General features: G+C 23.0%; 1 protein-coding gene across 3 annotated transcripts in view; it reads right to left on the minus strand.

Moving 5' to 3' along the window:
* Positions 1 to 13533, minus strand: part of LOC109596383 (neurotrimin) — a 301564-nt gene that overhangs the window by 105119 nt on the left and 182912 nt on the right. For all 3 annotated transcript variants that reach the window (XM_049961122.1, XM_049961121.1, XM_049961123.1), the window contains exon 3: positions 5246 to 5453. In XM_049961122.1, the coding sequence (XP_049817079.1) occupies positions 5246 to 5453 (208 nt within the window). The remainder of the gene's footprint in view (positions 1 to 5245; positions 5454 to 13533) is intronic.

Genomic DNA, 13533 nt, shown 5'->3' on the forward strand with positions numbered 1-13533 from the left:
CTACAAATGAAACTGATATTTTGTAAACTGTAGCTTTCTTAATATTTTTAATTCATAAAAAAATTTTATTGTATTTATAAAAATAAACTAATGTTTTAAACTAATTGAGCCAATTAAACTAAAGATGCATTAAACTGGAAATATTTGTGACACTACTTTTAATGAAATTTGACTACAAACGAATCTGTTATTTTGTCAACTGCAACTTTCTATTTATATTTTTCATTTCTCAATAAATCCAAATAAATAAATAAGACGGGATTAGACGAGAATATTTTCAATTACAAAATTGTAATATTATTTATAAACAAATGCATACATGCATGTTACAACCACAAGAATTGCTTTGTTGAATACATTCCCTCTTTTAAATTGCATAGTCGTGGATGCTTTGTAAAGATTTATTTTAAAATTTAGTGTTCCATATTTTATTTTACGGCGAGCATTTTTATATGAAACAAACAAAAGTTTATTTTCTTCTAATATAAATTATTGTGGAGGCACTTCTGACTGTATTTCCCAATGGTCCTTCTGAGATTTTTATTCTGAATTTATTGTAAAAAATTTCCAGCTGATAAATATACTGAAAAATATGGTTTTACATAAGTGCATATCTTATCTCTTACAATTTATTTGCTTATAAACTAGGTTACTTGAAATAAGGCAATAGAAATGCAAAAGGGGGTAAATTGTACTACTTGAAATTGTATTTATAAGAACTATCTTACCACTGAATATTGTTTATAGTTTAACTGGGTGGGTTATGTCTGAATTTAGGTCAACCTATATATTTTAAGATATTTTTGCGCATGCATAAGCGTGAAATCCTAAATTTTAAACTTCTCACTATTGGGATTCTTTAATAACCGTATTATTCGAGATGCACGGGAAAACATGTTTAATGTACTACCGCCGAATAATATTTACATGATAAAGCACTTACAAATTTAATTTAAAACGTAATATACTACATATTAATTTACAAATCAATATGTCAACCTCCAGTTTTACCTTTTTCTTTCGTCGGGCTTTTCCGCAGAATTTAATAAAAGAATGTAGGTGTAAAGAACATGACAAATCCCCACGTAAAGTGGGTGGGCTAAAGCGATGATGAAAAAGAAGTGTACGGACTACTTAATTCACAAAACAAAAAGTCTTTAGTTAATTCCGACATTTTAACCTCAATTAGGGAAAACGATTTTTCTTAAATGGCACAGCGGTTTCGCACTTTTTTCTTATATTTACGTATAGATTACAAATCGTGTTTTAGTAGACACTTTAGAAAGTTCTAAAATTCTTTAAAGCACCGTATTGTTCGTGAAACTAAAACTATTAAAAAGTTTAAGGACACGTTTACAAAATTATTTGAATGTTTACAATGTTGAAGGATTCGGTTGGGTTTTATTGGGGGAATGAATATAATTGAGGGAATGATCAAATAAAATAGGATTGTCACTTAAATTCACTCTGGCATTATATATGTTACATACTGATCGCTTCATAAAAATTGGTTTTTCTATTGTTTTACTCTATTATATTTTATTTATTACAGCATCTCGAAGTTATTTTAACAAATTGTATTAATTTTAACAGATTTTATTTTATTTTTACTTCTTTTCTGTACAATTTGATACTCAATTTTTCAGACGTGCACCAGAATTTACAAATTTTAACACATTAAAATATTGCTGCAATTTTTAATATAAATACTATATACTAAAAATTGTATAATTTTATTCAATTTATGATAAAATGCAAAATAGCTTAGTCAATACGATATATTGTATTTGTAGTATATATATTATACATTTTTCATAAAAACCTTTTATATAACATATTACAGTGTGATAAAAAATGATTGACTATGCCTTAAAAATGATGATAATACATAAAAACGTTACGTTTTTTGCATTAAACACAAATATACATAAATTCACATTGATTAATGATAACTCTGAAGTTTATCACATAATTTGGTCCTGTTTTTAATAATTAACATAAATATTAACACACTAAAATTCTGTTGATTTTATTGAAATTTGAAATATTGTACTGTTAAGAGTTTAATTAATTATTAAGTACAAATATTTTATATATTCTTTATATTTTAAACAATATCTACATCTACCTATATATAAGTAGAGTGTGATAAGAAATAATCAACCAAGTCTGTTTTAAGTTTTAAAAATAAGTATTTTAAGATTGTAATACAAGAAATAAATAATTTTATTAATTTTCATTATTTTACCATAATTTATAGCAGCAACACTCCAGAAAGTAGTTTTATTACAATCAATCATGTTTTATCAGTCTGTATATAATATTATACGTATTACAAATTGTACATGTTTTAAGATTATAATACAAGAAATAAAAAATTTATTCTCATAATTTTATGAAAATTTATAATTCAAATTTACTAACGTACCTCATCTACATCAGAAAGCACTTTTATAATGGTCAGTTTTTTTTTATCACACTGTATATAATATTATACGTTTCATAAATTATAAGTATTTCAAGATTATGTTATAAGAAATAAATAAAATATTTTTATTCTGCTTATTTTACCATAATTTACAGCAGCAACATATTAGAAAGTAGTTTCATTACTGTCAATCTTTTTTTATCAGTCTGTATATAATATTATACATTTTATAAATTGTAAATATTTTAAAATTATAACACAAGAAATAAAATAAATTTATTTTCATAATTTTATGAAAATTTATAGGCGAAATTTACTAATGTATCTCATCTACATCAGAAAGCACTTTTATTATAGTCGGTGTTTTTATTCACACTGTAGATAATATTATACGTCTTATAAATTATATTATTTGTATTTCAATATTATGTTATAAGAAATAATTAAAATATTTTTATTCTGCTTATTTTTGCCATAATTTATAGCAGTAACACATCCGTAAGTAGTTTTAGTAGAGTCAATCATTTATTATCAGTCTGTATATAATATTATACGTTTTATAAATTGTAAATGTTTTAAGATTATGATACAAGAAATAAGATAAATTTATTCTCATAATTTTATGAAAATGTATAGGTAAAATTTACTAATGTATCTCATCTATATCAGACAGCATTTTTATTATGGTCAGTTTTTTAAATCACACTGTATATAATATTACACTTTTCATAAATTATAACTATTTCAAAATTATGTTATAAGGAATAATTAAAATATTTTTATTCTGCTTATTTTACCATAATTTATAGCAGCAACACATTAGAAAGTTGTTTTATTACAGTTAGTTATTACATTACATTAGAAAGTTGTTTTATTACAGTTAACCTTTTTTTATCAGTCTGTATATAATATTATCTGTTTTATACATTGTAAATGGTTTAAAATTATGATAAAAGAAAGAATATGCTCATAATTTTATGAAAATTTATAATTCAAATTTACTAATGTATCTTATTTACATCAGAAAAGACTTTTATTGTGGCTAGTCTTTTTAAGACTAACCTACTGTATATAACATTATACGTTTTATAAATTATAAGTATTTCAAGATTATTATAAGAAATAAATAAAATATTTATCCTATTTATTTTACCATAATTTATAAAAGCAACACAGACAATCATTTTTTATCAGTCTGTATATAATATTATTACTTTTATAAATTGTAAATGTTTTAAAATTATAATATAAGAAATAAAATAAATCGTATTTTTATAATTTTATAAAAATTTGTAATTCTAATTCATTTCATATACATCAGAAAGCACTTTTATTGGGCTCAGTTTTTATAAACACATTGCACCTTATATTATATATTTATAAGTATTCCAAGATTATATATAAAGTTATAAGAAATAAATAAAATATTTTTATTCTGCTATTTTACCATAATTTGTAGGAGCAACACATTAGAATGTAGTTGTATTAATGACAAATCATTTTTTATCAGTCAGTATATAATATTATATGTTTTATAAATTGTAAATATTTTAAGATTATAAAACAAGAAATAAAATAAATTTATTCTCACAATTTTATGAAAATTTAATTCAAATTTACTAATGTATCTCATCATCTACATCATAAAACACTTTTATTTTGCTCAATATTTTTATCACATTGCACATTATGTTATATGTTTTATAAATTATAAGCATATCAAGATTATGTTATAAGAAATAAATAAAATATTTTTATTATGCTTATTTTACTTTAATTTACCGTACCAACACATCAGAAAGTAGTTTTATTACGGTCAATTATTTTTGGTCACACTGTATGTAAAGAAATAAAATATTTGTATCCTTATTACTACAAATTATAGTTTCAATGAATTTGTAAATTTTTTTAAAAAAATAATTTATTTAAATATGACTAAAAGTGGGCAAATCTAAATATTGTAATATCTCCATTTCCATTTCCTTCAATATTTAATTGTGTACTTAAAAATAATTGCGTCTCTTTCCGGCAATAATGAGGTAGCTATGACAAATTCTTAGTATAATCTTAGTCTTTTTCAATTAGAGATAGTAGCATAAGACGATATAAAGCAACATCAATAAAAATAATTAATAGTAGAAGTGTCCTGAGTGCTGAAAATGATTTGCGAAGGGTTCACAGTAAGTTTAACGGTAACGATTGTATAATCTCAACTGCATTGTCAAAAGTATTGCAATTAATTACGTTAAATGCGGCAAGTATCATCTTTTTGTTTTGGGATCTGTAGTAACAGATGAACAATAACTTATGAGGTCACAGTTGTTAATTAAGAAATTAATGTTTCCAACTTATAATTTGTGAGGATTGTTTCAGTTTTAACGGCGGTTTTCTTAAACGGCAACCATCTCATCATTTTAATTGTTATTGCTCCAGTTTATAATTTATTTTTGCGCCGCCCCTGTTTAATTGAAAACATATTCGGATGCGGATTTCGACACTTTTACTCGTCTAAATGGTGCACAACACACAAAAATACTGTAATAGGTTTTTTTGAAGCCGAATTTGCCTCATAACTGGATGAAAAAAAATTTTAACTGGTTAATCAAAGTGTCCAGTTAAAAATGTTTCATCACTTTGTTTAACGCTTTATGAAATTATTAAACTGGACATTGAACGTAGACGAATAAAAACAACGAATTCGTGGACATTTAATTAAAATGATTAAATCGGTTATTCACAAAACACTTTTAAAAAAGTATTTTGATTTGAATTTAATTTCCTTTTCGAATTTTAATTACTGCGAGTAAATCAACTTACCAACTACATGCAGGTATCCAAATTGCGTTTTAGCCGTGACTGTATTGATTTGACACATGTACCGTCCTTTATCCTCTTCCTGTACGTTGCTAATATGTAAGAACCATGTTCGGTGCTTATCGTGGGTCACACTAATACGAGGGTTCCTTGTAATTACGTGATTGTGTACTGTCAGTATTGCTGATTGCTCAAAATGCATCCAAGCCACCTGAAATCAATTTCGATCCATTAATATTAACAGTCTTCGGCCGACGCGACGCTTAATTTACTTTCATCAGTATTGGATTATTCAATTTTGATGTCCGGATAAATATTTGTCTTCAAAAAAAAAAAAACAATCCATTGAGTAATAAAATTCAGTAAACACACAAAAGACTATCGAGTAAAGAAAGTGAATTAGTCTCCGGAGAAACTCGTGGTTTTGGTTATCGAATTGGACGCGGGAGTACTTTTTTAACTTATGTTAATAATTCAATGGCAGTTTATTTTTCTGTTGATTGGTCAAAATATTAAATTTTGTTTCGTATAATTGTTCACAAATTATTATAATTATTATACAAATTAGAGTTTTAAAATTTTTTGAAAAACATTTTATAATTAACTTAATTAAATAAATTATTATGAAAACCAGCTCTAGTTTAAATAAATTACATATGCAAAAATTTAATTAAATTTATCTTGATTGGATTTATAATATGTTTCTATTATTTTGCTTGTTTACAATTTCGATAGAATTTATTAATTGTGTTATTAATATGTTAAGTACAAATTAAGTTGAAAAGGTAAATTATTCCATTTTAATCTTTTTGTTTTATACATACAGTATAATTATAATTATTAATATATTTATGGTCTTTTATTGCTTCTTGATAGTTCTGCTTTTGCTGAACATGTCAAATTGGAATGTATAAATACGACATTACTAAAGTCATTTTTTAAAATAGTAGATTATTCAAGATATTTAAAAAAATGGTGGATGCAACATCTTTGATCTATTAAACGTAGTTTGAGATTTATGATTATTAAAGAAATATATGCTGTAAGACAGTTGTTGAAACGAAATAAAATATTTCACATTAGAATGAATAAAATATTATGTTTAGATTCTTTAAATTCTTTAGATTCGATTATTTAGATTCTTTAGATTCCTTAGATTCTTTCTTTAGATTCTTTAGATTCTTTAGATTCTTTCTTTAGATTCTTTAGATTCTTTAGATTTTTTAGATTCTTTAGATTTTTTAGATTCTTTAGATTCTTTAGATTCTTTAGATTCTTTAGATTCTCTCTTTAGATTCTTTAGATTCTTTAGATTCTTTCTTTAGATTCTTTAGATTCTTTCTTTAGATTCTTTAGATTCTTTAGATTCTTTAGATTCTTTAGATTCTTTAGATTCTTTAGATTCTTTAGATTCTTTAGATTCTTTAGATTCTTTAGATTCTTTAGATTCTTTAGATTCTTTAGATTCTTTAGATTCTTTAGATTCTTTAGATTCTTTAGATTCTTTAGATTCTTTAGATTCTTTAGATTCTTTAGATTCGATTCTTTAGATTCTTTAGATTCTTTTCTTTAGATTCTTTAGATTCTTTAGATTCATACAAAAAGAATATTACACAAACTTAATAATCAAAAATCCATTTCAAAATTAAAGATGATATATTTATGTCCACGTCAATCCAGAAAAATATATGTAACATTTTATAGATTAAGAATATAGTAGTTTTTGTAATACTGTATAAAATAACAATAGTAAATTAATATTATATTAATAGTTCACATTAAATAAAAAAGTTGGATGGATAAAATATTTAACATTTTAAAAAGTTGCTATAATAATGACCACTACTTACATAACTAATACGTAACTTTTTAGTGATTTTTCTATTAATTTAATGCATAAATTTAAATAAAACTAATTTTAATGCATGTTTAAAATGTATAATACATTAATATCAGTTTATAATAACAATTTATAAATAATATTATTATAATAAATATTTGTATTTGTATTGTATAATTAAACAAAAAATAAAAAAATCTCACATTTAAAACAAACAAGTATGAAATTTAAATAATTTATAAAACATATTATTGTCTAAATATTTTGTGGGAAACTTATAGTTATTCATACTAAAGCTTAAAAATTTTGAAAAACCATTTATTTTAACTTATTTAAATAAATATGTAAAAATTAATTAAAGTAATCTTGATTGGATTTAAAATATTAGTTCGGTATTATTTTGTTTATAATTTGGACAGTGTTACCTAATATTGTATATAAACCAAATAAAATAAGTTAAAAAGTCAACAATTTATATTTCAAATTATTTAATTTTTTTAAAAACTTCTTGTACATTATTATTTAAATTTATGTGTTTATATACATAGAAATCTATATACATACATAAATAATATGTAACTTGTTTTTATAAGTGGTTCCTCTGTTAGTTTAACAAATTACATGCTCTAATTTAAATAAAATTAATATGATCATATTTAAAATAAATACATATATTAAAATATATTTATATTCATTTATATTATATTAATTTCAGTTCGAAATATAAATATTTGTATTTGCACTGTATAAAACAATATTTACAAAAATATTTATAGTATATATAATAAACTAAAAAAGTAAAAAAAAAATGATAAAACGGTAATTTAAAAATATTATTCAAAATTATTATTTTTAATTAAGTATATTAATAAATATTTTTAATTTTTAATAAATGGAAAATAAAAAGTCAGCGCAGCTATAATTTTACCATCACAAATTAGAGGTTAGCAATTTACATAGTGATAAATTTTTTGCAAATCGAGTTTATGGTTCGAGTTCTAAATAATATATAGTGACATTTTTTCATATAAATCATTTGAATTTAGAGCCACCATCAAGGGAGTAATAAATGCTGTGCGGAGCAGCATTTGACTTTGCATCACCGTTTTATTATGAATTTCATAAGCAATATAGTTTAGGGCTGATATGCTAATATATTTGTTAACTACGTAATAATATGTTGTATTAATATTCCAAGTTTGAAACCTGCTGTATTCAAACTTTTATTCACTTTAAAACTTCCCAACCTACTGCATCATGTTTTATTCAATGTAATGGCTACTCCTTGCTTTATAAAACATTGTCTTTAATTTTTCTCATATACCAAACGTAACGACCCAAACTTTTAATACTTTCCACTTGTTATTGTCCAAGAATCGTATTTTTATTTTCAAGTTTTATAGTATCTTTTATGGTTTTTCGGACATCTATCATTAAACAAGACAAACATAACCAATTTGTATTAAAACTGACAACTCTGTTTAATTGGACTATAAAATCAGTGCTCCAATCTTTACGTTTTATGACGCTTTTACAATGAACTTTATGGACTTTAATTTTCTTAAAACAATATGCATTTTAAAATCTATAGATACCAGCTAAGAGGATGTTCATCATTATCGTGCTTTACGTGTAATTAATTATTTTTTGCTAAATCCATTACCTCCCTACGCCTCCTACAAAAGACATTTTGAAGAAAACGTTTTGATTTGATTAATACTACGATTTTCTACGTTAAATAAAGAATATTCTTTTGACAAATGATAACTGACTGTTATAAAAAGGTAGAAGGTGTCTAGATTCCTGCACCTTGCCTACCATAAACCCCATGAATAATTTCCACATTTCTTGTCTCAAATTTCCTTATACCTTTTGCTCTTTGCCATTCGATGCTAAAGCCACTCGAGCATTTTATTCATTTTACACCGCGTCGCTCTAAAAATACTTACACAACTTGTCGGCATAATAAACAATTTTTTTTTATCAAAATAAATACGTGACAGCTTCGTACCAAAATCGAATCGGCTTAATTTGTCAACATCCTCAGCAATTAAGCCGTTCACGGTGCTTTATTCTACGAAATTTAACCAACAATCTGCATTTACACGCTTACAAGATGCAATTAACCACTAAATTTCAACATGCAAACTGTTTGTTGCCGGACAAAGAGTCCGTGGTCAAATGTTTATAAGCAAAACCATCTAAAAGCTGAGCCGACAAACAACAGTTTGTGACTCAATCATAATTTCAGCGCATGAATTCAAATGAATCGCTGCAAGTGACAAAGCGTGTTGTAAAAAGAAATTTGCTTTTTAATTTCGAAGATGCGTTTTTAAGTTCTTTGATTTAATTTGGATGTGCATTTAAAAGATTAAGTGTGATTTTTATTTTTATACTTTTTCATTACTGCTTATTTGTACAGGGTTGATTCAATTTCGTTGTTACGTGTATTTCCAGACCAGATACAGAACAACTAAAAGTTAAAGTAACAATTATTTATTAGTACTCTTTACCATAAATGTTAAAATAAATTTAGTGAGTGTACAATTTTTATTGTTGGGAATTTGGGACTAATTTTGATTATCTATATTTAACTCAATTCAAATTCTTTAATTATTTGTTTAATAAATATATTTTTAATACATTAAAGTAACAATAATTTATTAATATTCTTTAATAGATTATATTTAAAAATTTTTTAAAATGTGAAATTTTGGTGAAATTTATAATTTTTAGATACATTATCTCATTTAAGCTAAATATACTTAATATTTAAAATAAATTTTGTGGGTACACAATTTTCAATGTTGAGAATTTAGGACTTGATTTTATTTTGAGTTGTAAATGGACATAAATAAATAAAAAATAAATTGTCCTTACATCTATTTTATTCAATAAAATTCGTGTAAAATTATTCGTTTAATAAATATATTCTTGATGTATTAAAATAATAATCTGTTAAAATTCTTTAATACATTAAAATAACAATATATTGGTAGTATTCTTTAATAGATTATATTTAAAAAATTTTGAAAATGTGGAATTTTGGTAAAATATATAAATATTTCAAAATTTTGGATACGTTATCTTATTTAAGCTAAATATACTTAATATTTAAAATAAATTTTGTGGGTATACAATTTTCAATGTTGGGAATTTGGGACTTCAAAATTTTGAGTTCTAAATGGACTTAAATAAAATAAAATATTTATTCTCCTTACATCTATTATATTCAATAAAAATTATTTATATTAATATAATTATTCATTTAATAAATATATTTTTGATGTATTAAAATAATAATCTGTTAATATTCTTGAATACATTAAAATTACAATAATTTGTTAGTATTCTTTAATAGATTATATATTTAAAAAATTTTGAAAATGTGAAATTTTGGTAAAATATATAAATATTTCAAAATTTTGGATACATTATCTTATTTAAGCTAAATATACTTAATATTTAAAAAAAATTTTGTGGGTATACAATTTTCATTGTTGGTAATTTGGGACTTCAAAATTTGTAAATGGACTTAAATAAAATAAAATATTTATTGTCCTTACAACTATATTTTATTCAATACAAATTAATTATCTTAATATAATTATTTGTTTAATAAATATATTTTTGATGCATTAAAATAACAATAATTTGTTAATATTGTTTAATAGATTAGATTTTAAAAAAAATGAAAATGTGAAATTTTGGTGAAATTTATAAATATTTCAAAATTTTGGATACATTATTTTAATTCGATTAAATATACTTAATATTTAAAATAAATTTTGTGGGTATACAATTTTCATTGTTGGGAATTTGGGTCTTCAAAATTTGTAAATGGACTTAAATAATATAAAATATTTGTTGTCCTTATTACATCTATACTTTATTCAATAAAAATTATTTATCTTAATACAATAATTCGTTTAATAAATATATTTTTGATACATTAAAATAACAATAATTTGTTTGTATTCTTTAATAGATTATATTTTTATAATATAATTTTGAAAATGTGAAATTTTGGTGAAATATATAAATATTTCAAAATTTTGGATACATTATCTTATTGAAGTTAAATATGGAATTTGAAACTTCAAAATTTTGAGTTGTAAATAGACTTAAATAAAATAAAATATTCAATATCCTTACATCTATATTTTATTCAATAAAAATTATTTATTTTAATATAATTATTCATTTAATAAATATATTTTTGATGTATTAAAATAATAATCTGTTAATATTCTTGAATACATTAAAATTACAATAATTTGTTAGTATTCTTTAATAGATTATATATTTAAAAAATTTTGAAAATGTGAAATTTTGGTAAAATATATAAATATTTCAAAATTTTGGATACATTATCTTATTTAAGCTAAATATACTTAATATTTAAAAAAAATTTTGTGGGTATACAATTTTCATTGTTGGTAATTTGGGACTTCAAAATTTGTAAATGGACTTAAATAAAATAAAATATTTATTGTCCTTACAACTATATTTTATTCAATACAAATTAATTATCTTAATATAATTATTTGTTTAATAAATATATTTTTGATGCATTAAAATAACAATAATTTGTTAATATTGTTTAATAGATTAGATTTTAAAAAAAATGAAAATGTGAAATTTTGGTGAAATTTATAAATATTTCAAAATTTTGGATACATTATTTTAATTCGATTAAATATACTTAATATTTAAAATAAATTTTGTGGGTATACAATTTTCATTGTTGGGAATTTGGGTCTTCAAAATTTGTAAATGGACTTAAATAATATAAAATATTTGTTGTCCTTATTACATCTATACTTTATTCAATAAAAATTATTTATCTTAATACAATAATTCGTTTAATAAATATATTTTTGATACATTAAAATAACAATAATTTGTTTGTATTCTTTAATAGATTATATTTTTATAATATAATTTTGAAAATGTGAAATTTTGGTGAAATATATAAATATTTCAAAATTTTGGATACATTATCTTATTGAAGTTAAATATGGAATTTGAAACTTCAAAATTTTGAGTTGTAAATAGACTTAAATAAAATAAAATATTCAATATCCTTACATCTATATTTTATTCAATAAAAATTATTTATTTTAATATAATTATTCGTTTAATAAATATATTTTTGATGCATTAAAATAACATATTTGTTAATATTCTTTAATAAATTAAATTTAAAAAATTTAGAAAATGTGAAATTTTGGTGAAATATATAAATATTTCAAAATTTTTGATACACTGTCTTAACTTACTTAGTATACTTAATATTTAAAATAAATTTTGTGGGTATACAATCATTGTTGGGAATTTGGGATAAAGTTTTGAGTTGTAAATGAAGTATTTATTGTCCTATATTTAATTCAATAAAAATAATCTTAATATAATTATTCGTTTAATAAGTATATGTTTGATGCATTAAAATAGTTTATTGTCCTTTATTCTCTCTTTAAATTTAATTCAAAAAAAGAACATATATTTAAGAAATATTTGAAAAGTAAAATCTTGAGAGGAAAAAATAATGGACACTTCAAAATTTAGAATACGCATTCGCAAAAGTTTCACAAATAAATACCGAATGAATGAAAGCCGGTGTACGAGCATTATGAAAATCAATTTAATCCAACAGAAAATTGAACATGCTGAAGTTTATTTATAAAAGTCCGTTTGTGAACGTGTATTTCCCCCTTTTTAATGTGTAGATTAATTAGGACGTCGGCATTAACTAGTGTATAAAACTTTTACAAACGGTCATCAAGAATAAAAACGGCAAAGTCAAGAGGCAAGTACAGGGGAAAACTGGAAAGCTTTTTACCCGATCTGCAAGCTGTTCGACCACAGACTTCGACGTCGCAAAACATATAGTTTTTACATGCACTTGTAACAGCTAGGGATGCTATCGATTTTGAAACGGAAACTTGGATAAGCCAATGACACACAAAACGAAGTCGCCTTAATTGTAAAATTGCTTGTGGAAATGTATTGTATGATTACAAATATGATAAAGGTTACGTTACGCTCAAAGTGGAATAAAACCGTCGTCGAAGCTAAAATGTTACATTTTATAATTGTATATTGGTTTACTATAAAACTTTTATGTCCTTCTTTAAAAGCTTATCATTTTAAATGTAATAAGGTAATAAAAAATAGATGCAATCCGAAGGCCATAAGACAGGAACGGAGGAAAACAAAACATGGCTTAAAAGTGAATGCGTTTATTGACGAAACAGTTAGCATTATGAAAGCAATTAGTTTAAGTAAACGATAAAGACGACATAAAACTCGAGATACTGTCAAGTGTAACTTGTTACGACTTGTATCTCAGCTGAAGCAAGGAATTACACGTATAAAGAGAAAGATTTATTTTTACTGCTAGTCGGCTGAATTTTGAATAAAAATCCACACAAATAGGTTGTTCGGATTC

This window comes from Aethina tumida, chromosome 1 (assembly GCF_024364675.1).
Source record: "Aethina tumida isolate Nest 87 chromosome 1, icAetTumi1.1, whole genome shotgun sequence".
In the NCBI taxonomy this organism is placed as follows: Eukaryota; Metazoa; Arthropoda; class Insecta; order Coleoptera; family Nitidulidae; genus Aethina; species Aethina tumida.